The following is a 24,534-nucleotide window of genomic DNA, read 5'->3' on the forward strand; positions in this document are numbered from 1 at the left end:
AATGTCATAGTTGAAGGATGACATTACAGTGTTGTAATGATGTGCAAATAGTTAAAGTACAAACGGGAAAATAAACATAAATATGGGTTGTATATTTTTTTCTCATTGGAAGTATTCTATAAGTAGGAGGAGTTTAGTCATTTATCCAAAATACTCCGTACTCGTCTTTTCCCATTTCTAAATCATATTTCCTACATTGTAACTTAAAAGTAGCCTAACGGTCTTCCCATAACTTCTATTTAAAGATACTCATGTATTCCTATTTTGCAATACTGGATAAATTGACGGTATTTTTTTAGGGGGGTGGTGATTCGTAACCAGTGGCTTTGACGTGTGTTTAGCGTTGGTACTGTTGGACCCTCCTCCATCCCCAGCAGAAAGCCATGCTCAAATAAAAGCGCTCACTAGTTTGGGAGCCTATTAGGAGCAGTGCGGCTGAGAGTCTGGCGGGGCAGGATACTATCCGAGGAGGCTGTGTGCAAAAGGGGGAAAAAAATTGGTTTCACGGACAGTACAACCGAACTAGCCTCCGACTTCACTGTGGATCTTTCATGTTTTTATTTTTTTTTAGAAGAGCCACATCAAACTACCTCTAAGATTACACATTTCTCCCAGATTTTCCTGTCCCGTAATCAGTATGTCCAGTAGCCCTATTATCAGGGTTCTGGTGGTGCTTTGCATCGGGACCGCTGTGAACTGTATGCCGAATAGGAAAAGCAGGCGGCAGGCTCATCAGGGAGAAATAAAAATACCTTCGGTATCATCCGTCTCTCAAGGTGAGGTTTTCATATATATATTTTTTTTTTGTGGGGGGCTACATTTTGTTTTGTAAAACTTGTATTATTTGTAAAACGTTTGGTAGTCTATTATAGAATAGTATCTTAAAAGTTTATTGTATGTTTTGCCATTTCGTCTATTATTATTATTATTATGGTTAACATGGATTGTGTCAAGCTTTAAAAACGTTTCTACTTGGAAGTGTAACAGATTGTACATTGCCTTTCCTTCTCTACTACTTCTCTTCTTCTCTAGACGGCTGCATTGATAATGGGCAAATGTATAACATTAACGACCAATGGGAGCGTTCCTATCTGGGCACTATGTTGATCTGCACTTGTCACGGAGTTGCAGGAATTAAGTGTAAAACGAAACCCGAAGGTGAACTTGCATTTCTACATCTTTATATTTATATATAAATATATATAAAACCTACATGGTCAATGCAAGTCCTTTGTCTCACACCATTTTGTAAATGTCAGTTAACTTATGGTAAAATAATTATTGCAATTGATCGAAGTTCAAATATGTTCTCTCAGGCTACTTCTGTCACTAACTCCACATATAGGCTCTGTGTCATCAGTATAGAGAGTGTAACTACGATTGATGCTATTGTGTCCTCTGCTTTGAGTTCTCCTAGGATAAATATATCCTCTTTGTGTGTGTTCATCTGCAACATACCCCCAAAATATGTTCCACAGCTGAGGAGACCTGCTACGATAACTTCTTAGGGCTAGGCCCCTTTTTTTTCTCCACTTCCTGTCTGAATGACGTGCCCAAAGTCAACTGCCTGTAGCTCAGGCCCTGAAGCCAGGATATGCATATGATTGGTATCATTGGAAAGAAAATATATAATCTTTATGTGTGTTCATCTGCATCTTGTCTCTGTTTCTGTGTGCCAGTGACTAACGAAACACAATAACATACCCCAAATATGTTCCACAGCTGAGGAGACCTGCTACGATAAGATCAACGCCAGGTCTTATCGGGTTGGCGAGACCTATGAGAGACCCAAAGAGGGCATGATCTGGGACTGTACATGCATTGGCTCAGGCCGGGGGAAAATCAGCTGCACCATTGCCAGTGAGTGGGCTCGTGTGTGTGTGTGTGTGTGTGTGTGTGTGTGTGTGTGTGTGTGTGTGTGTGTGTGTGTGTGTGTGTGTGTGTGTGTGTGTGTGTGTGTGTGTGTGTGTGTGTGTGTGTGTGTGTGTGTGTGTGTGTGTGTGTGTGTGTGTGTGTGTGTACCAGTGAGTGGGCTCATTAATCTCCTTAAATCTCCATAACACATCGAGACCTCACAGTATGTGATGCAGCTGGATGGGTGTGTGTGTCTGTCTGTGTGCCTGACTGTCTGTCTGACTGTGTGTCTGTCTGACTGTGTCTGTCTGACTGTCTGTCTGGCTATATGTGTCTGTCTGACTGTGTCTGCCTGACTGTCTGTCTGTGTGTCTGTCTGACTGTGTGTCTGCCTGGCTGTCTGTCTGTCTGCCTCACTGTCTGTCTGTCTGTCTGCCTGACTGTCTGTGTGTCTGTCTGACTGTCTGTCTGTCTGCCTCACTGTCTGTCTGTGTGTCTGTCTGACTGTCTGTCTGTCTGCCTCACTGTCTGTCTGTCTGCCTGAAGGTGTCTGTCTGCCTGACTGTGTCGGTCTGTCTGACTGTGTGTCTGCCTGACTGTCTGTCTGTCTGCCTGACTGTGTCTGTCTGCCTGACTGTGTCTGTCTGTCTGCCTGACTGTCTGTCTGTCTGCCTGACTGTGTCTGTCTGTCTGACTGTGTTAAAGTGTCTCACTGTTCTCTATCTCCCAGACCGCTGTCATGAGGGCGGTCAGTCCTATAAGATTGGGGACACGTGGAAGAGACCTCATGACACTGAGAGCTATATGCTAGAGTGTGTCTGTCTGGGCAACGGCAAGGGAGAGTGGACCTGCAAACCTGTTGGTGAGCAATGGGGAAGGGCTTTTCACCTGGGTTGTATTTATTAAAGCACACTGTAGCAGAACTTAGTGCAACGTTTTAACTAGAAACAAACGTTGATTGGATAAGTATAGATTGTACCTTCCAGGTTTTCGTCCCGTTTGCTTCCGTTTCGTGTCTCGTTGAATACGACCCAACTGGAGTATAGCTGTCAAAACAAGCACAGCATCATAAACCCCCCCCCCCCCCCCCTCTCTCTCTCGTTCTGTCCGCAGCGGAGCGTTGCTACGACAACACGGCGGGGACATCCTACGTGGTGGGTGAAACCTGGGAGAAACCGTATCAGGGCTGGATGATCGTAGACTGCACCTGTCTAGGAGAGGGGAGTGGCAGGATCACCTGTACCTCTAGAAGTAAGAGACTAACACACACACACCTGTCTAGGAGAGGGGAGTGGCAGGATCACCTGTACCTCTAGAAGTAAGAGACTAACACACACACACACCTGCACCTGTCTAGGGGAGGGGAGTGGCAGGATCACCTGTACCTCTAGAAGTAAGAGACTAACACACACACACACACACACACACACACACACACACACAGACACACACACACACACACACACAGACACACACACAGACACACACAGACACACACGCACGCACGCACGCACGCACGCACGCACGCACGCACACACACACACACGCACACACACACACACACACACACACACACACACACACACACACACACACACACACACACACACACACACACACACACACACACACACACACACACACACACACACACACACACACACACACACACACATATATCTATGCCCTCAGGCTCATACACACCAGCTGGATCCCATTTTAATAGGCCTCTGCAGACCGTGTGTGTGAGCAGTTCCGTTGTGCAGACTTAATGAAGGGAAAAGTTCAGCTTAACTTGGTGAAAAAGAATGCAAATGATCTGTGGTGGAAATTATAATTGTAGTAGTGCCCTTTTTAAGTTATTTTTTTTACATATCCTTATTTAAAAACCCAATGCAATTCCATAACATTACGAAACGTGGTACATATTATACCACTGCTTGCCCATTATCCTGTTAGTGGATCTGAACTGGGTTGTATTCATAAGGTCAAAATGTAGCAAAATACTTTGCAACAGAACTAAAAATCTGCATCTAATTGAACAATTCCAGGCAGTCACTCCCTGTTGTCCTTTTCCCCCCCTTCCCCTCAGACCGGTGTAACGACCAGGACACACTGACGTCCTATCGTATCGGAGACACCTGGAGCAAGACGGACGCTCGAGGTCACATGCTGCAGTGTCTGTGTACGGGGAACGGGCGTGGCGAATGGAAGTGTGAGAGACACGCCTCCCTCCACACTACCGGCCTGGGTGAGACTCCTACTGCTTCTGTGTGTGTGTGTGTGTGTGTGTGTGTGTGTGTGTGTGTGTGTGTGTGTGTGTGTGTGTGTGTGTGTGTGTGTGTGTGTGTGTGTGTGTGTGTGTGTGTGTGTGTGTGTGTGTGTGTGTGTGTGTGTGTGTGTGTGTGTGTGTGTGTGTGTGTGTACCAGTGAGTGGGCTTATGTGTGTGTGTGTGTGTGTGTACCAGTGAGTGGGCTTATGTGTGTGTGTGTGTGTGTGTGTGTGTGTGTGTGTGTGTGTGTGTGTGTGTGTGTGTGTGTGTGTGTGTGTGTGTGTGTGTGTGTGTGGTGAGTGTTAACTATATAATGTGTGAGAGACAGATGGGTGTGATCGCCACTATTATTCCTCATCTTTCCCCAGACAGCTTGTGGTTGAACTGCATTGTAATTACAAGCCTCTACCCGCATTTTTAAAAAGCGACAGATTCTCTTTTGGGATTTTTCTGGGGATTATTCCCAGACACTGGATATCAATTGAACATTATAGGACTTAATCTGTTTCTGTGTAAACTTTCCCGTAAACTAGTCAAAGCAAATGACTTTTAATCTACACTGTATTTAAACTTTTCTGTTGACTGGAGGCATGGTTCCTGTTCCTATGTTTACATTTTACATTTAAGTCATTTAGCTGACGCTCTTATCCAGAGCGACTTACAAATTGGAAAGTTCATACATATTCATCCTGGTCCCCCCGTGGGGAATGAACCCACAACCCTGGCGTTGCAAGCGCCATGCTCTACCAACTGAGCCACACGGGACCACATGTGTGTTGTAGTTTGTTTTAAATGTTCCCCCTTTTCTCTTTTTCAGGATCTCTGTTTTATTTATTTTTACTTTCATAGTGTAGACTACAAATGAGTCAACGCAAATCTAGTGCTATATATTTTTACAAACAATGTCACTGACTGAAAGTGTTTTATTTCCCCTTCCCCGTCCATTTCCAGGCACTGGGTCCCGTGTGGTCACCAACATCCAGCCGGCTGTGTATCAGCCCCACCCCCTTCCCCAGCCCGGCCTGGAGCCTCCCCCCGGTCTAGCCCAGGAAGGGGCCTGCCAGACGGACGCGGGGGTGGCCTACGCCCTGGGGATGAGATGGATCAAGACCCAGGGGAGCAAACAGATGCTGTGTACCTGTCTGGGCAACGGGGTCAGCTGTGAGGAGTGGGGTACGTCTTCGTAGTCTTATTCGTGTGTATTCATGCCTGCATCTAACGGTTTAATTTTGGTCTACCAGTTCTGAACAGGGGTTTTAATAACCTCTGAAAGGGAATTATTCATGCCAGGCCTTTTTTCTTTTCTTTTTTTAAAGCTACTGAGTAAGATTTCCATTTTTTAATCACATGGTAAATAGATTAGAAAGTTGATCTTGAAACTGTCAACGTCTCTGAGGTACTAAATACATGTGTATATAGTTTGCTGGTTCAAGTTGATTTGAAACAATGAATACATTGAAAATATTACTGATCAAAGTTTTTAACAATAAAAACAGGCAACTTGCATCAGTCAGCAATCAGTCTGACATTGTTCTGGTTCTTTCTGACATTGTTCTGGTTCTTTCTGACATTGTTCTGGTTCTTTCTGACATTGTTCTGGTTCTTTCTGACATTGTTCTGGTTCTTTCTGACATTGTTCTGGTTCTTTCTGACATTGTTCTGGTTCTTTTTGACATTGTTCTGGTTCTTTTTGACATTGTTCTGGTTCTTTCTGACATTGTTCTGGTTCTTTTTGACATTGTTCTGGTTCTCTGTGTTTGTGTTTGCAGAGGGCCCAGCCCCAGTGTACGGTGGGAACTCTAATGGTCAGCCCTGTGTGTTCCCCTTCACCTTTATGGGAAAGACCCACCACTCCTGTACCTCAGAGGGACGCCCCGACGGGCAGCTGTGGTGTTGTGTCTCCTCCGACTGCGAGACAGAACAGAAATTCTCCTTCTGTACCAAGAAGAATGGTGAGATTTTGTAAAATATTTGATTTACAGCTTTTTATATATGAGAGAGAGAGAGAGAGACTCTCTTTTCTGAACCTAAAAAAACGAGTGAACAGAAAGGCAACACGAGTAGAGCAAGCGATTCAGCTGATAAGCCCCATGATCTGTGGGAGCTCAACACAAACATGTGTTAAATGGGGATCTCAACCCTGAGTGTTTTCCAGCAGAGTCACTAGAATTCTAGCCAGCCAACATCATTTAACATCTGGCTTTTATTAGAATGGGACTTAGTATACAGGTTTCTTTGGGTAGTTAACTTACTCATTGGTTGCATCCCAAATGGCACCCTATTCTCTTTTATAGTGCACTACTTTTAGACCAGGGCCCTTAGTGCACTACTTTTAGACCAGGGCCCTTTTATAGTGCACTACTTTTAGACCAGGGCCCATAGTGCACTACTTTTAGACCAGGGCCCATAGTGCACTACTTTTAGACCAGGGCCCATAGTGCACTACTTTTTGACCAGGGCCCATAGTGCACTACTTTTAGACCAGGGCCCATAGTGCACTACTTTTAGACCAGGGCCCATAGTACACTACTTTTAGACCAGGGCCCTTTTGTAGTGCACTACTTTTAGACCAGGGCCCATAGTGCACTACTTTTAGACCAGGGCCCATAGTGCACTACTTTTAGACCAGGGCCCATAGTGCACTACTTTTAGACCAGGGCCTATAGTGCACTACTTTAGACCAGGGCCCATAGTGCACTACTTTTAGACCAGGGCCCTTTTATAGTGCACTACTTTTAGACCAGGGCCCATAGTGCACTACTTTTAGACCAGGGCCCATAGTGCACTACTTTTAGACCAGGGCCCATAGTGCACTACTTTTAGACCAGGGCCCATAGTGCACTACTTTTAGACCAGGGCCCATAGTGCACTACTTTTAGACCAGGGCCCATAGTGCACTACTTTTAGACCAGGGCCCATAGTGCACTACTTTTAGACCAGGGCCCATAGTGCACTACTTTTAGACCAGGGCCCATAGTGCACTACTTTTAGACCAGGGCCCATAGTGCACTACTTTTAGACCAGGGCCCATAGTGCACTACTTTTAGACCAGGGCCCATAGTGCACTACTTTTTGACCAGGGCCCATAGTGCACTACTTTTAGACCAGGGCCCATAGTGCACTACTTTTAGACCAGGGCCCATAGTACACTACTTTTAGACCAGGGCCCTTTTGTAGTGCACTACTTTTAGACCAGGGCCCATAGTGCACTACTTTTAGACCAGGGCCCATAGTGCACTACTTTTAGACCAGGGCCCATAGTGCACTACTTTTAGACCAGGGCCTATAGTGCACTACTTTAGACCAGGGCCCATAGTGCACTACCTTTAGACCAGGGCCCTTTTATAGTGCACTACTTTTAGACCAGGGCCCATAGTGCACTACTTTTAGACCAGGGCCCATAGTGCACTACTTTTAGACCAGGGCCCATGGTGCACTACTTTTAGACCAGGGCCCATAGTGCACTACTTTTAGACCAGGGCCCATAGTGCACTACTTTTAGACCAGGGCCCATAGTGCACTACTTTTAGACCAGGGCCCATAGTGCACTACTTTTAGACCAGGGCCCATAGTGCACTACTTTTAGACCAGGGCCCTTTTATAGTGCACTACTTTTAGACCAGGGCCCATAGTGCACTACTTTTAGACCAGGGCCCATAGTGCACTACTTTTAGACCAGGCCCATAGTGCACTACTTTTAGACCAGGGCCCATAGTGCACTACTTTTGACCAGGGCCCTTTTGTAGTGCACTACTTTTGACCAGGGCTCTTTTGTAGTGCACTACTTTTGACCAGGGCTCTTTTATAGTGCACTACTTTTAGACCAGGGCCCATAGTGCACTACTTTTTGACCAGGGCCCATAGTGCACTACTTTTTGACCAGGGCCCATAGTGCACAACTTTTGACCAGGTCCCTTTTGTAGTGCACTACTTTTGACCAGGGCTCTTTTGTAGTGCACTACTTTTGACCAGGGCCCTTTTGTAGTGCACTACTTTTGACTAGAGCCCTATCTGGGTAACGTGATGTCATCTGGGACACGCCCTCATTGTGTCTGTTGTGTTTGCAGTGATGGTGACAACCAGAGGAGGAAACTCCAACGGTGCACTGTGTCAGTTCCCCTTCCTCTACAACGGGAGAAACTACACAGACTGTAGCGCCGACGGGCGCAGGGACGGCATGAAATGGTGCGGAACCACCACCAACTATGACGGTGAACAGAGATTTGGCTTCTGCCCCATGGCTGGTGAGTTCTGTGGTCCCATTCTCGGTTCTTTTTGCCAGACACGGTCAACAGAGATTTGGCTTCTGCCCCATGGCTGGTGAGTTCTGTGGTCCCATTCTCGGTTCTTTTTGCCAGACACGTACACAAGACAATCGTACGAAAGCAGCCAGTGGCCGTTTCCGTCACCAGTAGTCCTTGCAGTCTGACAGTCCAGTCTGATGTAGCCAGTGGTAGTCTCTGCTGTTTGTCTAGACTTTAACAAGGACAGATTTTGAGATGTTAGTGGAAAGTGGCACTAACTCATCTCATGTGTACAGCTGAAGTCAGAGGTTTACATACATCTTAGTCAAATACATTTAAACCCAGTTTTTCACAACTCCTGACATTTAATCCTATAAAAAATTCCCTGTCTTAGGTCAGTTAGGATCACCACTTTATTTTAAGAATGTGAAATGTCAGAATAATAGTAGAGAGAATGATTTATTTCAGCTTTTATTTCTTTCATCACATTCCCAGTGGGTCAGAAGTTTACATACACTCAATTAGTATTTGGTAGCGCTGCTTTAATTTTTAAAAACTTGGGTCAAATATTTCAGGTAGCCTTCCACAAGCTTCCCTCAGTAAGTTGGGTGAATTTTGGCCCATTCCTCCTGACAGCTGGTGTAACTGAGTCAGATTTGTAGGCCTCCTTGCTCGCTCACTCTTTTTCAGTTCTGTCCACAAATTTTCTATGGGATTGAGATCAGGGCTTTGATGGCCACTCCAAAACCTTGACTTTGTTGTCCTTAAGCCATTTTGCCACAACTTTGGAAGTATGCTTGGGGTCATTGTCCATTTGGAAGACCCATTTCCGACCAAGCTTTAACTTCCTGACTGATGTCTTGAGATGTTGCTTCAATATATCCACATAATTTTCCTACCTCATGATGCCATCTATTTTGAGAAGTGCGCCAGTCCCTCCTGCAGCAAAGCACCCCCACAACATGATGCTGCCACCCCCGTGCTTCACGGTTGGGATGGTGTTCTTCGGCTTGCAAGTCTCCCCCTTTTTCCTCCAAACATAACGATGGTCGTTATGGCCAAACAGTTATATTTTTGTTTCATCAGACTGGAGGACATTTCTCCAAAAAGTACGATATTTGTCCCCATGTGTATTTGCAAACCGTAGTCTGGCTTTTTTATAGCGGTTTTGGAGCAGTGGCTTCTTCCTTGCTGAGCGGCATTTCAGGTTATGTCGATATAGGACTCGTTTTCTGTGGATATAGATACTTTGTACCTGTTTCCTCCAGCATCTTCACAATGTCCTTTGCTGTTGTTCTGGGATTGATTTGCCCTTTACGCACCAAAGTACATTTATCTCTAGGAGACAGAACGCGTCTCCTTCCTGAGTGGTATGACGGCTGCGTGATCCCATGGTGTTTATAGTTGCGTACTATTGTTTGTACAGATGAACGTGGTATCTTCAGGCGTTTGGAAATTGCTCCCAAGGATGAACCAGACTTGTGGTCCACAATTTTTTTTGAGGTCTTGGCTGATTTCTTTTGATTTTCCCATGATGTCAAGTAAAGAGGCACTGCGTTTGAAGGTAGGCCTTGAAATACATCCACAGGTACACCTCCAATTGACTCAAAGAATGTCAATAAGCCTGACATACTTTTCTGAAATTTGGAGTGGTTGAAAAACGAGTTTTAATGCTGCTCTGACATTGCTCGTCCATATATTTATATATTCTTAATTATTTTACTTAGATTTGTGTGTATTAGGTATTTGTTGTGAAATTGTTAGATATTACTTGTTAGATATACTGTCGGGATCTAGAAGCACAAGCATTTCGCTACACCCGCAATAACATCTGCTAAACACATGTATGTGACCAATACAATTTGATTTGAGGTAGCCTAGTGGTTTAAGAGCATTGGACCAGTAATCTAAAGGTCGTTGGTTCGAAGTTCCAGAGACGACTAGGTGAAAAAAAATGATTGATGTGCCCTTGAGCAAGGCACTTTACAGACACGCCAATTAAATTTAAGGTGGAGTGGTGGGAAACACGTGTGTGTTTTTATGATTTACAGTAGATGCTCGCCTTTTAAATCAAGTCAGTGTTTTAAAATGCCGTCTGTTGTCTTGGAACACAAAAGGGTTAGAGACCGCCTTTTAAACAAACACATGTTGCTAATGGTAATGATATGTCTGAGGCCATTGGAGCAGTGTGGGAGCTTCACTCTCCTTCTTTATCATATGGCCTCAATCTCTGCCTTCTATTTGTTCTTTTGGGGGATTTTTTACACAATCAGTCAATCTCTCTTTGGCTGAATGGGTTAGTGGTAAATTCACACGCCTGTTGAAAGTACTGACCAGTTATTGAGTTTTTAAGTGCGGTCATTAGGCGAATGGGTAAATTACCATGAGAAAGGGTACTGTTGGGCCTGTAAAGAGTTAATGGTGATTGTTATCACTGTTTTTAAGCCTCCCAGCTGGGCTGAAGGGGAGGGCAGACCTAGCGGAGACCCATAGCCTGGGCTCCCACGCCAGAGACAGAATTCCAGGCCTAGAGCCCAGACCACCAGAACCAGATTAATGAAACCCGACCCAGAGAGAGGGAGAGACTCCCAGAGCCTCGACCCAGAGAGTGGGAGAAACTCCCAGAGCCTAGACCCAGAGAGAGGGAGATACTCCCAGAGCCTAGACCCAGAGAGAGGGAGAGACTCCCAGAGCCTAGACTCAGAGAGAGGGAGAGACTCCCAGAGCCTAGACTCAGAGGGAGAGACCCCCAGAGCCCAGAGGCGTGCCAGAGACAGCGAGCGACTCCCAGAGGCTGGCCAGAGGCCACCGTGTGTCTTCCTGAAAGAGACTACAGAGAGAGACTCTCTTCACTGCCTGTCTGGTCTCCAGGGCAGCCAGCTGCAATCAGCCTTGTCAGCACCTCCACAGTCTACACTGCACCCCTATCTCTGCTGCCAACTCTCCACAACTCTCCACTCTCCTATCTGTATCTCGCTTCAATTAGGAAGACCGGCCCCTTACAGAGACCTTATATGTGTAGATAACCCTTCAGAGGATTATTATGTTATGAACATCTGTTTGTCGTTCGACCTTTAAAAGTTTAATTTGACCCTACTGCTCCAGAATTTCTAGATGTTCTGAGATCTAACATTCTAGAAGTTTAAACATTCTATCTTCTGAATTCTAACTTCTAAGTTCTCTGTCCTCTTAGCTCACGAGGAGGTGTGTACGACCAGCGAGGGCGTGATGTACCGTGTGGGAGACCAGTGGGACAAACGCCACGATGTCCTGGGACACATGATGCGCTGTACCTGCGTTGGGAACGGCCGTGGAGAGTGGAGCTGTATCGCTTACTCCCAGCTCAAAGGTAATAAAAATAGGATTTTTTCTTTTTTTTGATAGTTCCTTTCTAATACACTTGAAAGTAGGTGAGAGGTCATACATACCACATAGAACGTGTGATGTACAGCCGGTCCTAATTCTCTTCCTTCCCCTTGACCCTAACACTTTGATGTTCTCAGATCTGTAAAGGTGGAACCAATATGGGGATAGGGAGAGAATTTGGAGCAGCTGTTTTTGACCTTGTGTGTGTGTGTGTGTTTTTCTTCCTGTCACAGATCAGTGTATTGTGGACGGGTTGACCCATGAGGTGAATCAGACCTTCACTAAGCTTCATGAAGAGGGCTACATGATGAACTGTTCCTGTTTCGGACAGGGCCGTGGGCGCTGGAAGTGTGACGCCATTGGTGAGTTTATAGTTCATACAAACCTAGCGTTTTTTTTTTTTATGGGACCAAGCTATTAATTTGTGGTGATATCAATCCTTACTGTGCTTGACTAGCCTGGTCCCATATCTGTTTGTGTTTTGTCTTGACAACTCCTATTCTAGCCTGGTCCCATATCTGTTTGTGTGCTGTCTTGACAACTCCTATTCTAGCCTGGTCCCATATCTGTTTGTGTTTTGTCTTGACAACTCCTATTCTAGCCTGGTCCCATATCTGTTTGTGTGCTGTCTTACTAACTTCTCTTGTCATTGTCACGCCAATACACCATAAACAGGACACCCCCCCCCCCCCCCCCCCCCCCCCTATATGCCCTGGTGGAAAGTAGTTCACTATACAGGATGTCATGTTGGACACAGCCTAAATCTCAATGTTTTAATATCTGTTCTCAGACCAGTGCCAGGAGCCAGAGACCAGGGTGTTCTATCAGATCGGCCAATCATGGGACAAGCTGATCCACAGCGTCATGTACAAGTGTTATTGCTATGGCAACGGTATCGGCGAGCTCAGCTGTGAGCCCCAACAGTCTTTCCCAGGTAAGAACTCAACATCACTGAGCCCGATCTATAGTGGCCACAGTACTACACTATACTATTGGAAAATGTTCTGTTGGGGGTACGTTCAACCATCTTTCCCTGGTAATAACTAATATCACTAGCTAGGTGTGGTCACTACTGCAAAATGTAGTTTATTAAACAACTCATTTATTTTTATTATTTAACCTTCTAACCAATACGCCGTTTCTCTAGAGAGAAATCAAATCATTCACGAGATAAATTAAGTCAAGAACGGCGACGGATAGCATGAACGCAGACTATGAGAGAGGAATGTACACCACACAGCGATGAGGGATAGAGACAGTTGGTGAAGTAGCTCTACCCCATCGGTAGTACTAGTAGTAGTTGGCCATAAGCAGTCTTGAAAGTATGCCTTATGTACTTTTGAAGAACTAGTAAAATGATTTATCTGTGGTGCAGCATATTTAGGCAGCTAACATTAGCCTAGCTAGCATTAGCCTAGCTAACAGTAGCCTAGCTAACATTAGCCTAGCTAGCATTAGCCTAGCTAGCATTAGCCTAGCTAGCATAAGCCTAGCTAACAGTAGCCTAGCTAACAGTAGCCTAGCTAACAGTAGCCTAGCTACATAGGATGACTCAAAGACAGTACAGTATGGGGAGCACAGAGATGGCGTTTAGATGGTGTGGCTGGCTGACTGCTACTGTCTGAGCAGAGATGAGATTAAATGACTGAATGAATGAAAAATAAAATCGGCATCAAATAAAAAGGAAGGAATTTACACAACTGAAATATTTTATTGTAAGTTCCTCTGTTTCTACGGATGTCTATCCAACGTGGACCAGACGGAGACCAAGGAATGTTTTCAATGTTTTGGATATTGAATGTTTACTATTTATGGGCTTTTTATGTAATTATTTCATAATGCATATAATGTGTTTATTTATTTTATTTAAAAAAATAAAAAACACGAATGGCTCAGCACTAGTGGTCACAAAAGTATGTTGTTGGTAGGATGGCCACAAGACTATGTTGTCGATAGGATGGCCACAAGACTATGTTGTCGGTAGGATGGCCACAAGACTATGTTGTCGGTAGGATGGCCACAAGACTATGTTGTCGATAGGATGGCCACAAGACTATGTTGTCGGTAGGATGGCCACAAGACTATGTTGTCGGTAGGATGGCCACAAGACTATGTTGTCGATAGGATGGCCACAAGACTATGTTGTCGGTAGGATGGCCACAAGACTAAGTTGTCGGTAGGATGGCCACAAGACTATGTTGTCGGTAGGATGGCCACAAGACTATGTTGTCGGTAGGATGGCCACAAGATTATTTTGTCGGTAGGATGGCCACAAGACTATGTTGTCGGTAGGATGGCCACAAGACGATGTTGTCGGTAGGATGGCCACAAGACTATGTTGTCGGTAGGATGGCCACAAGACTATGTTGTCGGTAGGATGGCCACAAGACTATGTTGTCGGTAGGATGGCCACAAGACTATGTTGTCGGTAGGATGGCCACAAGATTATGTTGTCGGTAGGATGGCCACAAGACTATGTTGTCGGTAGGATGGCCACAAGACTATGTTGTCGGTAGGATGGCCACAAGACTATGTTGTCGGTGTGGTTTGTTTTCTGTTGAAATATGTTGTTACAAGTATATAACTTCACTGTGGTGGGCTGGAGGGGGAGGAGGCCCTGACTCCACTAGAGATGACGGGAATTAGTCAAGTAAATCAAATTGGGTTGGATGCAATACTCTGTGTGGCCCTTCGTGGTAAGGTCTACGGGGTGAACAATACTCTGTGTGGCAAGGGCCTACGGGGTGAACAATACTCTGTGTGGCAAGGGCCTACGGGGTGAACAATACTCTGTGTGGTAAGGTCTACGGGGTGAACAATACTCTGTGTGACCCTGCGTGGTAAGGTCTATGGGGTGAACAATACTCTGTGTGACCCTGTGTGGCAAGGGCCTACGGGGTGAACAATACTCTGTGTGGCAAGGGCCTACGGGGTGAACAATACTCTGTGTGGTAAGGTCTACGGGGTGAACAATACTCTGTGTGGTAAGGTCTATGGGGTGAACAATACTCTGTGGCCCTCTGTGGTAAGGTCTACAGGGTGAACAATACTCTGTGGCCCTCTGTGGTAAGGTCTACAGGGTGAACAATACTCTGTGTGACCCTGCGTGGTAAGGTCTATCGGGTGAACAATACTCTGTGTGACCCTGTGTGGTAAGGTCTATGGGGTGAACAATACTCTGTGTGGTAAGGTCTACAGGATGAACAATACTCTGTGTGGCCCTTCATGGTAAGGTCTACAGGGTGAACAATATTTTTATTTTCAGATACTCTCTTCTTGGAACATCTGTTCTTCAGAGTGAAGTTTCCCCTACATACCGATCTAGGATCAGTTTTCCCCTCCTTCAATCCGATCCTTAACCATTAGTGGGGGAAATGCAAACATGACCCAAGATCAGCGTCTAGGGGCAACTATCTGTTTCTTCCCTCCACTGTTACTCTTCGTCCCATGTGACAGGGAAAACTGCATTTCCGATCTGTGCTTTCTCTCCACCACGTCACGTCACACTCGTAATTTAGCAGAAAAGCAATGATCTAATTAAACTATCCTGCTTCAGTCGTTAAACCCCCCCCCCACCCCCCCCACCCTGTTTGTTTGGGACTTTGTTCACAACTTTGAAGTGGAGGGCAGAGAGAGAGGGGGGAGGCTGGCACTCGTTGGTATAGCCACCATCTCCTCCCTTTTTTCTCAGGCCTTTGTTGTTAGTTGGTGTTGAGGTGTGGGTGGAGGTGGTGAATATACCAACTTGTGCAAGCCTCCCCCCTCTCTCTCTGCCCTCCACTTCAAAGTCAAGTTGTGAACAAAGTGGGGGGGCTGGCAGGTTTAACGACTCTGAAGCAGGATAGTTTAATCAAATGAATAGTTTTTAAAAAGAGTGTGACGGGGCATTGTGAAGAGAAAGCACAGATCAGAGATGCAACGAGTTTTCCCCACTTCTCCTCCTCCCTCCCACCTCCTCTCCTCCCTCCTTTCTTCTCCTCTCCTCCCTCCCACCTCCTCTCCTCCCTCCTTTCTTCTCCTCTCCTCCCTCCACCACCTCCCTCCACCACCTCCTCTCCTCCCTCCACCACCTCCTCCCTCCACCACCTCCTCCCTCCACCACCTCCTCTCCTCTCTCCACCTCTCACCTCCCTCCCCCACCTCCTCTCCTCCCTCCTTTCTTCTCCTCTCCTCCCTCCACCACCTCCTCCTACCTCCTCTCCACCTCCTCTCCTCTCTCCACCTCTCACCTCCCTCCCTCCCCCACCTCCTCTCCTCCCTCCTTTCTTCTCCTCTCCTCCCTCCACCACCTCCTCTCTCCTCCTACCTCCTCTCCTCCTCCTCCCTCCACCTCTCACCTCCCTCCCCCACCTCCTCTCCTCCCTCCTTTCTTCTCCCCTCCTCTCCACCTCCTTCCACCACCACCTCCTCTCTCCTCCTCCGCCCTCCTCTCTTCTCCTCCACCCTCCTCTCTTCTCCACCTCCCTCTTCTCCTCTCTCCACCTCCCTCCTCTCCTCCTCTCACCTCCCTCCACCACCTCCTCTCAGGTCTTTTGTTGTTAGTTGGTGTGTAAAGCTAGCTCCTCCAGAGGTGCTGGCTGATGTTTAGTCCTCTCATGTCAGTGGAAAACCATTAGCCACACTCTTTTGTCTCTTCTTCTCTGTTGCCACCTCTTCTTTGCTTTATGACTCAGACCTTTTTCTGGTAACAAGCAAGCTCAACGTTGAGAGATGTTTACAGAAGCAGTCTGTTTTTCTAGCAGTCATTTGAACCCTGTCTCCTCTTATTTCTCTGGCACATTTACTGTAGCGGTGCTCAGACAGGGTTTCTACCATCATGAAAATCCTTGGAAAAGTAATGGAATTTTAAAGGAATTTTCAAGGCCTGGAAAAGTGTAGGAAAATAAATGAAAATGGATTTCATAATTTCCGTTAATGTAATTTATTTAGGCACAGTTTTTAAATATTTTATCAATCGAATAAAATTGAAATATCGGCCAGGATCAGAATGACAAGCGAGTCGGACACTGCAGCAGCAGGTAGGCCTAGCCTATATATTATGATAGAGAACAGATTAACTAGGTAGCCAATTGAAAACATATCTTGTACCGTTTTAGTTATTATTAATATGTATTCATGTTTCCGTCACGTTCCCAACCAACCAACTTGCGAATAAGGCCATACAAACTGTATGAACTTTGTTTTTAACTACATATGATTCATTTAAACGATTCTTCTTGACAAACTGAACGGTTCACTTAACCATTTGTATTAGTTGGGATTCGGTTCAGTCGCATTGTATTGAATCATGTGACTCAAAATCATTTGTGAATCGTCAACATTCGTTTCAGAAAAAAATATGAGATATAAGCCTTTCTTTTGGATTATATGGCTTCAACTTGTTTTGTTGGTATGGGACTCCAATGTATGGGACTCCAATCTATGGGACTCCAATGTATGGGACTCCAATGTCTGGGACTCCAATGTCTGGGACTCCAATCTATTGGACTCCAATGTATGGGACTCCAATGTCTGGGACATTGCAACTAAATAGATGCTAATCAGTCTGCAAAGTAAACATTTCTAACATAAATATGACTAAACTAAAAAAGATACATTTTCCTAAAAATGTGTGGGGCTTGCTTCAGCTGAATAAAAAATATTTGTAGCCTACCATAGCCATTTGATCTTTGATATATATTTCAAACGGCATAAAACGTATTTGGTTGTAGTGTTGCAACCTCAAGGATACTGGGTGGTCGACCCTCCTCCTGGAGAGATACTGGGTGGTCGACCATCCTCCAGGAGAGATAATGGGTGGTCGACCATCCTCCAGGAGAGATAATGGGTGGTCGACCATCCTCCAGGAGAGATACTGGGTGGTCGACCATCCTCCTGGAGAGATACTGGGTGGTCGACCACCCTCCTGGAGAGATACTGGGTGGTCGACCACCCTCCTGGAGAGATACTGGGTGGTTGACCATCCTCCTGAAGAGATACTGGGTGGTCGACCACCCTCCTGGAGAGATACTGGGTGGTCGACCATCCTCCTGAAGAGATACTGGGTGGTCGACCATCCTCCAGGAGAGATACTGGGTGGTCGACCATCCTCCAGGAGAGATACTGGGTGGTCGACCATCCTCCTGAAGAGATACTGGGTGGTCGACCATCCTCCTGGAGAGATACTGGGTGGTCGACCATCCTCCAGGAGAGATACTGGGTGGTCGACCATCCTCCTGAAGAGATACTGGGTGGTCGACCATCCTCCTGAAGAGATACTGGGTGGTCGACCATCCTCCAGGAGAGATACTGGGTGGTCGACCACCCTCCTGGAGAGATACTGGGTGGTTGACCACCCTCCTGGAGAGATACTGGGTGTGCAGGCTTTTATTCCAGTCCCCCCTCTAACAAACCACATTCACAAATGAGCTGCTCAACCAGACCTTGATAAACTGGCCCTGATGTGTTTGAGCAGGGCTTGATCAAAACCCTGCACACTCAGCAGCTCTCCAGGCTGAGGGTTGACCACATGTTTTATAAAGGTATTTCACTTTGTGGGTTGAACTGAATTTATTTTGGGCAACAGACATCTACAACAAAATGCACAATGTGGACCCAGAGAGATATCACTTGAAAGTATTAATTGTAAACACTTGTTTTCCAAAGTGATCCTTGATGGTAAAAACAAGAACACGTGTAATGATTAAAAAAAACACAAAGACAGAATTACAAAACAACCATAAATACATTTATATTGACATCCTAAAAAGGGGCACTATTCACTGCACTTCTCCCTAACCTTAAAAAAAAATCAATCGTATTAATTTCACGTTAAAACATTCTATTCATTTCACATCATAGCGATCCTTCAAATCAATACACCTGACAATAAGTAGAGGGTGCAAAGGGGAAACCACTCCACTTCCCCGACTTAAGTGCATTGCTCAACGAGTAACGACAGGAAATGATCCACGGATCAGAGCCTTCCAGTATCGATATCGCTTTATGCTTACTTTTTAATACGTACATAGAGACGCTGCCAATAGTTGATCATAGAAATTTGGTGAAAAGTCATGAAATTCCATCTGTCAAAATTGTGTATGAACCCTGTCAGAGCTCCTGTTAATAAATCCTCTACAGGATTGGTGTCCCTATAACCGGGACAGTTGAGCTAGCGTGCGCTAATGTGATTAGCATGACAGTTGAAAGTAACAGCCAACTTTCCAGGACATAGACATGTCTTATATGGGCAGAAAGCTTAAATTCTTGTTAATCTAACTGCACTGTCCAATTTACAGTGAAAGAATACCATGCTCTTGTTTTGAGTGTGCACAGTTATGTACTTGAAAATGTATCAATAAACAAATTAGGCACATTTGGGTAGACTTGAAACAACATTTTGAACAGTAATACAATGGTTCATTGGATCAGTCTAAAACGTTGCACATACACTGCTGCCATCTAGTGGCCAAAATCGAAATTGCACCTAGACTCCTAAGTCATATAATGGCCTTGCATTTCAAAGATGATGGAACCAATTAAAAAAATATATTTTATCAGATCTAATGTGTTATATTCTCCTACAGTAATTTCACATTTCCACAAACTTCCAAGTGTTTCCTAATCAAATGGTATCAAGAATATGCATATCCTTGCTTCAGGTCCTGAGCTACAGGCAGCTAGATTTGAGTATGTGTAACGCGCTTCCTCCTTCTCCTCATCAGAAGAGGATTAGCATGGATTTGACCAACGTGCAGCGGGTTTTGAATACATCATGAAACTTTATTTACAAGACAAAACTAAACACACGAAGAACACTTGAATATTTTACAAAACAACAAAACGAAGAAGACAGACCTGAACGAGAGTACTTACATAAAACACGAAGAACGCACGGACAGGGAAAACAGACTACACAAAAACCGAACAACCGCTACAGTCCCGTGTGGTACACCGACAAGGACACAGGAGACAATCACCCACAAACAAACAGTGAGAACAACCTACCTTAATATGACTCTCAATTAGAGGAAAACGCAAAACACCTGCCTCTAATTAAGAGCCATACCAGGCAACCCAAAACCAACATAGAAACAGCAAACATAGACTGCCCACCCAAAACTCACGCCCTGACCATCACACACATACAAAACAGGTCAGGAACGTGACAGAACCCCCCCCTCAAGGTGGGAACGCCGGGCGCACCAGCACAAAGTCCAGGGGAGGGTCTGGGTGGGCATCTGACCACGGTGGTGGCTCAGGCTCCGGACGCTGTCCCCACACCACCATAGTCACTCCCCGCTTCTGTATCCCCCTCCCAATGACCACCCTCCAACTAAAACCACCTAAATGAAGGGGCAGCACCGGGATAAGGGCCAGCACCGGGATAAGGGGCAGCACCGGGATAAGGGGCAGCACCGGGATAAGGGGCAGCACCGGGCTGAGGGACTCTGGCAGGTCCTGGCTGAGGGACTCTGGCAGGTCCTGGCTGAGGGACTCTGGCAGGTCCTGGCTGAGGGACTCTGGCAGGTCCTGGCTGAGGGACTCTGGCAGGTCCTGGCTGGACGGCTCTGGCAGGTCCTGGCTGGACGGCTCTGGCAGGTCCTGGCTGGACGGCTCTGGCAGGTCCTGGCTGGACGGCTCTGGCTGGTCCTGGCTGGACGGCTCTGAAGGCTGATCCGGTCTGGCGGAAGGCTCTGGCTGATCCGGTCTGGCGGAAGGCTCTGGCTGATCCGGTCTGGCGGAAGGCTCTGGCTGATCCGGTCTGGCGGAAGGCTCTGGCTGATCCGGTCTGGCGGAAGGCTCTGGCTGATCCGGTCTGGCGGAAGGCTCTGGCTGATCCGGTCTGGCGGAAGGCTCTGGCTGATCCGGTCTGGCGGAAGGCTCTGGCTGATCCGGTCTGGCGGAAGGCTCTGGCTGATCCGGTCCGGCGGAAGGCTCTGGCTGATCCGGTCCGGCGGAAGGCTCTGGCTGATCCGGTCCGGCGGAAGGCTCTGGCTGATCCGGTCTGGCGGAAGGCTCTAGCGGCTCCTGTCTGGCGGACGGCTCTGTAGGCTCTTGGCAGACCGGCGGCTTTGCAGGCTCATGGCAGACGGGCAGCTTTGCAGGCTCATGACAGACGGGCAGTTCAGGCGCCGTTGGGCAGACGGACAGTTCAGACGCCATAAGGCAGACGGGCAGTTCAGGCGCCGCTGGGCAGACGGGCAGTTCAGGCGCCGCTGGGCAGACGGGCAGTTCAGGCGCCGCTGGGCAGACGGGCAGTTCAGGCGCCGCTGGGCAGATGGGCAGTTCAGGCGCCGCTGGGCAGTTCAGGCGCCGCTGGGCAGACGGGCAGTTCAGACGGCGTAGAGCAGACGGGCAGTTCAGACGGCGTAGGGCAGACGGGCAGTTCAGACGGCGTAGGGCAGACAGGCAGTGCAGAAGGCGTTGGGCAGACGGCCGACTCTGCCCTGCTGAGGCGCACAGTAGGCCTGGTGCGTGGTATAGGCACTGGCTGCGCTGGAGAGGAGGAAAGCTCTGACAGCGCTGGACAGGTGGGAGCAGCTGGAGAGAGAACCCGGAGAGACAGCCTGGTGCGGGGGGCTGCCACCGGTGGACTGGTACTTGGAGGTGGCACCGGGTATACCGGACCGTGAAGGAGGACACGTGCTCTTGAGCACCGAGCCTGCCCAACCTTACCAGGTTGAATGGTGCCCGTAGCCCTGCCAGTGCGGCGAGGTGGAATAGCCCGCACTGGGCTATGCTGGCGAACCGGGGACACCATTCGTAAGGCTGGTGCCATGTATGCCGGCCCGAGGAGACGTACTGGAGACCAGATACGTTGGGCCGGCTTCATGACATCTGGCTCGATGCCCAACCTAGCCCTCCCAGTGCAGCAAGGTGGAATAGCCCGCACTGGGCTAAGCACGCGTACTGGGGACACCGTGCGCTTTACCGCATAACACGGTGTCTGACCAGTACGACGCTCTCTCACTCCACGGTAAGCACGGGGAGTTGGCTCAGGTATCCTACCCGGCTTTGCCACACTCCTCGTGTGCCCCCCCCCAAGAAATTTTTGGGTCTGACTCTCGGGCTCCCAACCGCGTCGCAGCGCTGCCTCCTCATACCAGCGCTCCTGGGCTGTGGCTGCCTCCTTCTCCTCCCGAGAGCGGCGATTCTCTCCCACCTTAGCCCAGGGTCCTTCTCCGTTGAATACTTGCTCCCAAGACCATAAATCCTGCTTCGTGCGCTGTCGTTGCTGTCCATTAACCCGCTGCTTGATCTGGGTAAGGTGGGTGATTCTGTAACGCGCTTCCTCCTTCTCCTCATCAGAAGAGGAGTAGCATGGATTTGACCAACGTGCAGCGGGTTTTGAATACATCATGAAACTTTATTTACAAGACAAAACTAAACACACGAAGAACACTTGAATATTTTACAAAACAACAAAACGAAGAAGACAGACCTGAACGAGAGTACTTACATAAAACACGAAGAACGCACGGACAGGGAAAACAGACTACACAAAAACCGAACAACCGCTACAGTCCCGTGTGGTACACCGACAAGGACACAGGAGACAATCACCCACAAACAAACAGTGAGAACAACCTACCTTAATATGACTCTCAATTAGAGGAAAACGCAAAACACCTGCCTCTAATTAAGAGCCATACCAGGCAACCCAAAACCAACATAGAAACAGCAAACATAGACTGCCCACCCAAAACTCACGCCCTGACCATCACACACATACAAAACAACAGAAAACAGGTCAGGAACGTGACAGTATGAGTCATTTTAGGAGAAAGAAAGAAGAAGGAAAAGGGCTATGATCAATCTCAATGTTGGCAGCTGTTTACAGTTTTTCCAGCAGTCATATGACCTGGCAATGGTTTTACTTATAATCCTGTGTGACATGTTAAGAGACTATTTGCACTAAAAGAAATCTTCGAATACTTTCTTTATCTCACTCTCAACATTGCTCTCAGCACCCTTTAACACAATATCCCATGGCTGTTGTCATTTGAAGCGACACAAAGAAAGTGTGTCCGCTCTAGACTAGGTTGAAAAAAAGAAAAGCCCCGGCGTTTTTGTTTAAAGCGAAGCACAACCCCAGCTCACTGTAATAACTTCCCTTAATGACATACAGATGTGAGATGACTGGGAAGAAGTGCAGCCCTGGGTTCAAATACTATCAAATACTTTTAGTGTTTACTCTAGTCTGCTTGGAGTCTGCTATCCTAGATGGGCATGGTTTTGCAGTTTTGTGACAATTCTATTGGTTCCGTTGTGCCAATCAAACACAGATAAAGTATATGAAAACCAATTTGAATATTCTTTAAACCCATGTCTGGAAAGGAGGGTTAGAGAGCCTGGTGGTGGTTGGCTGCTGGGACCTAGTGCAGACTAAGTGGGATTTAAACACTGTATAAAACCTTCCCAGTCATTTGGCCCTTAGGAACTGTAATTAGGAGAAATTGAGACCAGATTGTGCCCAAGGTCATGTAGACTATCCTATCCTAGCGTGGTGTTAACCGATCCACTTGCTGAGGGGCTTTGATACAAGACTTTCTATGTAAAACAGTACTTCAAGAGTTAAACTGGATTCTCGACAGAAAACTACAGTTTGAACTTCCAATTGTCAGGATTATGTCTGTAGTCATAGAACTCAGTTTTTATATCCCGAAGGGATTGGATTATCCATTTTATAACATGGTTATCTAGATGTTCATATCATCCTTCTCTCATCCCGGGATTTACGGTATTACCGCCTTCAGGGCCGATGAGGGAGGATTATTATATTTTACTCATGAGCACGGCCTTATCTCAATTAAAGCATATTAGATGACTGTCATTCATTATTCCATTCACCCAGTTCAATGTAACACCGATAGGTTTAGGCTACTAAATGATACTCTAGTTGTTCCTATACCCATCATGAGGTTGCTACAACCCAGCCTATGAATGAAAGTTTACAACGTAGGTGCACATAGGTCGAGAGAGAGATTTTGAGGTGATGCCAGTGGAGGCTGGTGGGAGGAGCTATAGGAGGATGGGCTCATTGTAATGGCTGAAATGGAACTGTATCAATGTTTAACTCCTGTTCCAATCATTTCATTCCAGCCATTACAATGAGCCCGTCCTCCTATAGCTCCTCCCACCAGCCTTCACCGAGTGACACAAGGACAGACAGTTACATATTCAATACCGCCTTGCACACTCTTGCCTGCATCAAGCTGATATAGGGTTTAATCATTGGTCCAACAGTTGCAAACAGAAGTTTCTATTGGACAAATTTAGGTTTGTATATCCCTGTTTTTGTTCCGTTTGTTTCCGTTTTTAAGAAACGTTTTTAAACAGAATCGGCGGAATGAATACACCCCTGATCATGCGTTAACACAGTTCACTTTCATAGCAGCCACGTTTTATTCTTTCTCGCATCTATGCGCTCTCCTCTCACCTTTTCCCTTCACTTGTGGACTGTCATGCACAATTTTATGTATTTATTTTACCTTTATTTAACCAGGCAAGTCAGTTAAGAACATATTCTTATTTTCAATGATGGCCTACCAGGGAACAGTGGGTTAACTGCCTTGTTCAGAGGCAGAACGACAGATGTGTACCTTGTCAGCTCAGGGATTTGAACCTTTTGGTTACTAGCCCAACGTTCTAACCACTAGGCTACCCTGCCGGCCCAATACATCAGCTGTATGTGACCAGGCGAAAAAAATATTTCCAAGCCAAACCACATCGTTATCACCATATTAGCTAAAGTAACGTCCTAGTCAACATAGCTACTAGAACTAACGCGTTAGTAAACCCGCTACAATCATGCA

General features: G+C 46.6%; 1 protein-coding gene across 4 annotated transcripts in view; it reads left to right on the top strand.

Annotated features, from left to right (window-relative positions):
* The first annotated feature begins 409 nt into the window (after nt 1–409).
* The window catches only part of LOC139538921 (fibronectin-like), an 82,175-nt gene continuing 58,050 nt past the window's right edge, over nt 410–24,534 (top strand). For 2 of the 4 annotated variants that reach the window (XM_071341495.1, XM_071341496.1), the window contains exons 1-12: nt 418–776; nt 1,033–1,158; nt 1,723–1,860; nt 2,585–2,716; nt 2,968–3,105; nt 3,947–4,105; nt 5,079–5,300; nt 5,897–6,079; nt 8,195–8,371; nt 11,565–11,720; nt 11,971–12,099; nt 12,528–12,671. In XM_071341495.1, coding sequence (XP_071197596.1) covers nt 638–776; nt 1,033–1,158; nt 1,723–1,860; nt 2,585–2,716; nt 2,968–3,105; nt 3,947–4,105; nt 5,079–5,300; nt 5,897–6,079; nt 8,195–8,371; nt 11,565–11,720; nt 11,971–12,099; nt 12,528–12,671 — 1,843 coding nt within the window. In that variant the 5' untranslated portion in view covers nt 418–637. Of the gene's footprint in view, nt 777–1,032; nt 1,159–1,722; nt 1,861–2,584; nt 2,717–2,967; nt 3,106–3,946; nt 4,106–5,078; nt 5,301–5,896; nt 6,080–8,194; nt 8,372–8,421; nt 8,448–11,564; nt 11,721–11,970; nt 12,100–12,527; nt 12,672–24,534 lie in introns of those variants that run through there. The other 2 variants (XM_071341498.1, XM_071341497.1) reach the window with 2 other exon arrangements.

This window comes from Salvelinus alpinus, chromosome 14 (genome assembly GCF_045679555.1).
Source record: "Salvelinus alpinus chromosome 14, SLU_Salpinus.1, whole genome shotgun sequence".
NCBI lineage: Eukaryota > Metazoa > Chordata > Actinopteri > Salmoniformes > Salmonidae > Salvelinus > Salvelinus alpinus.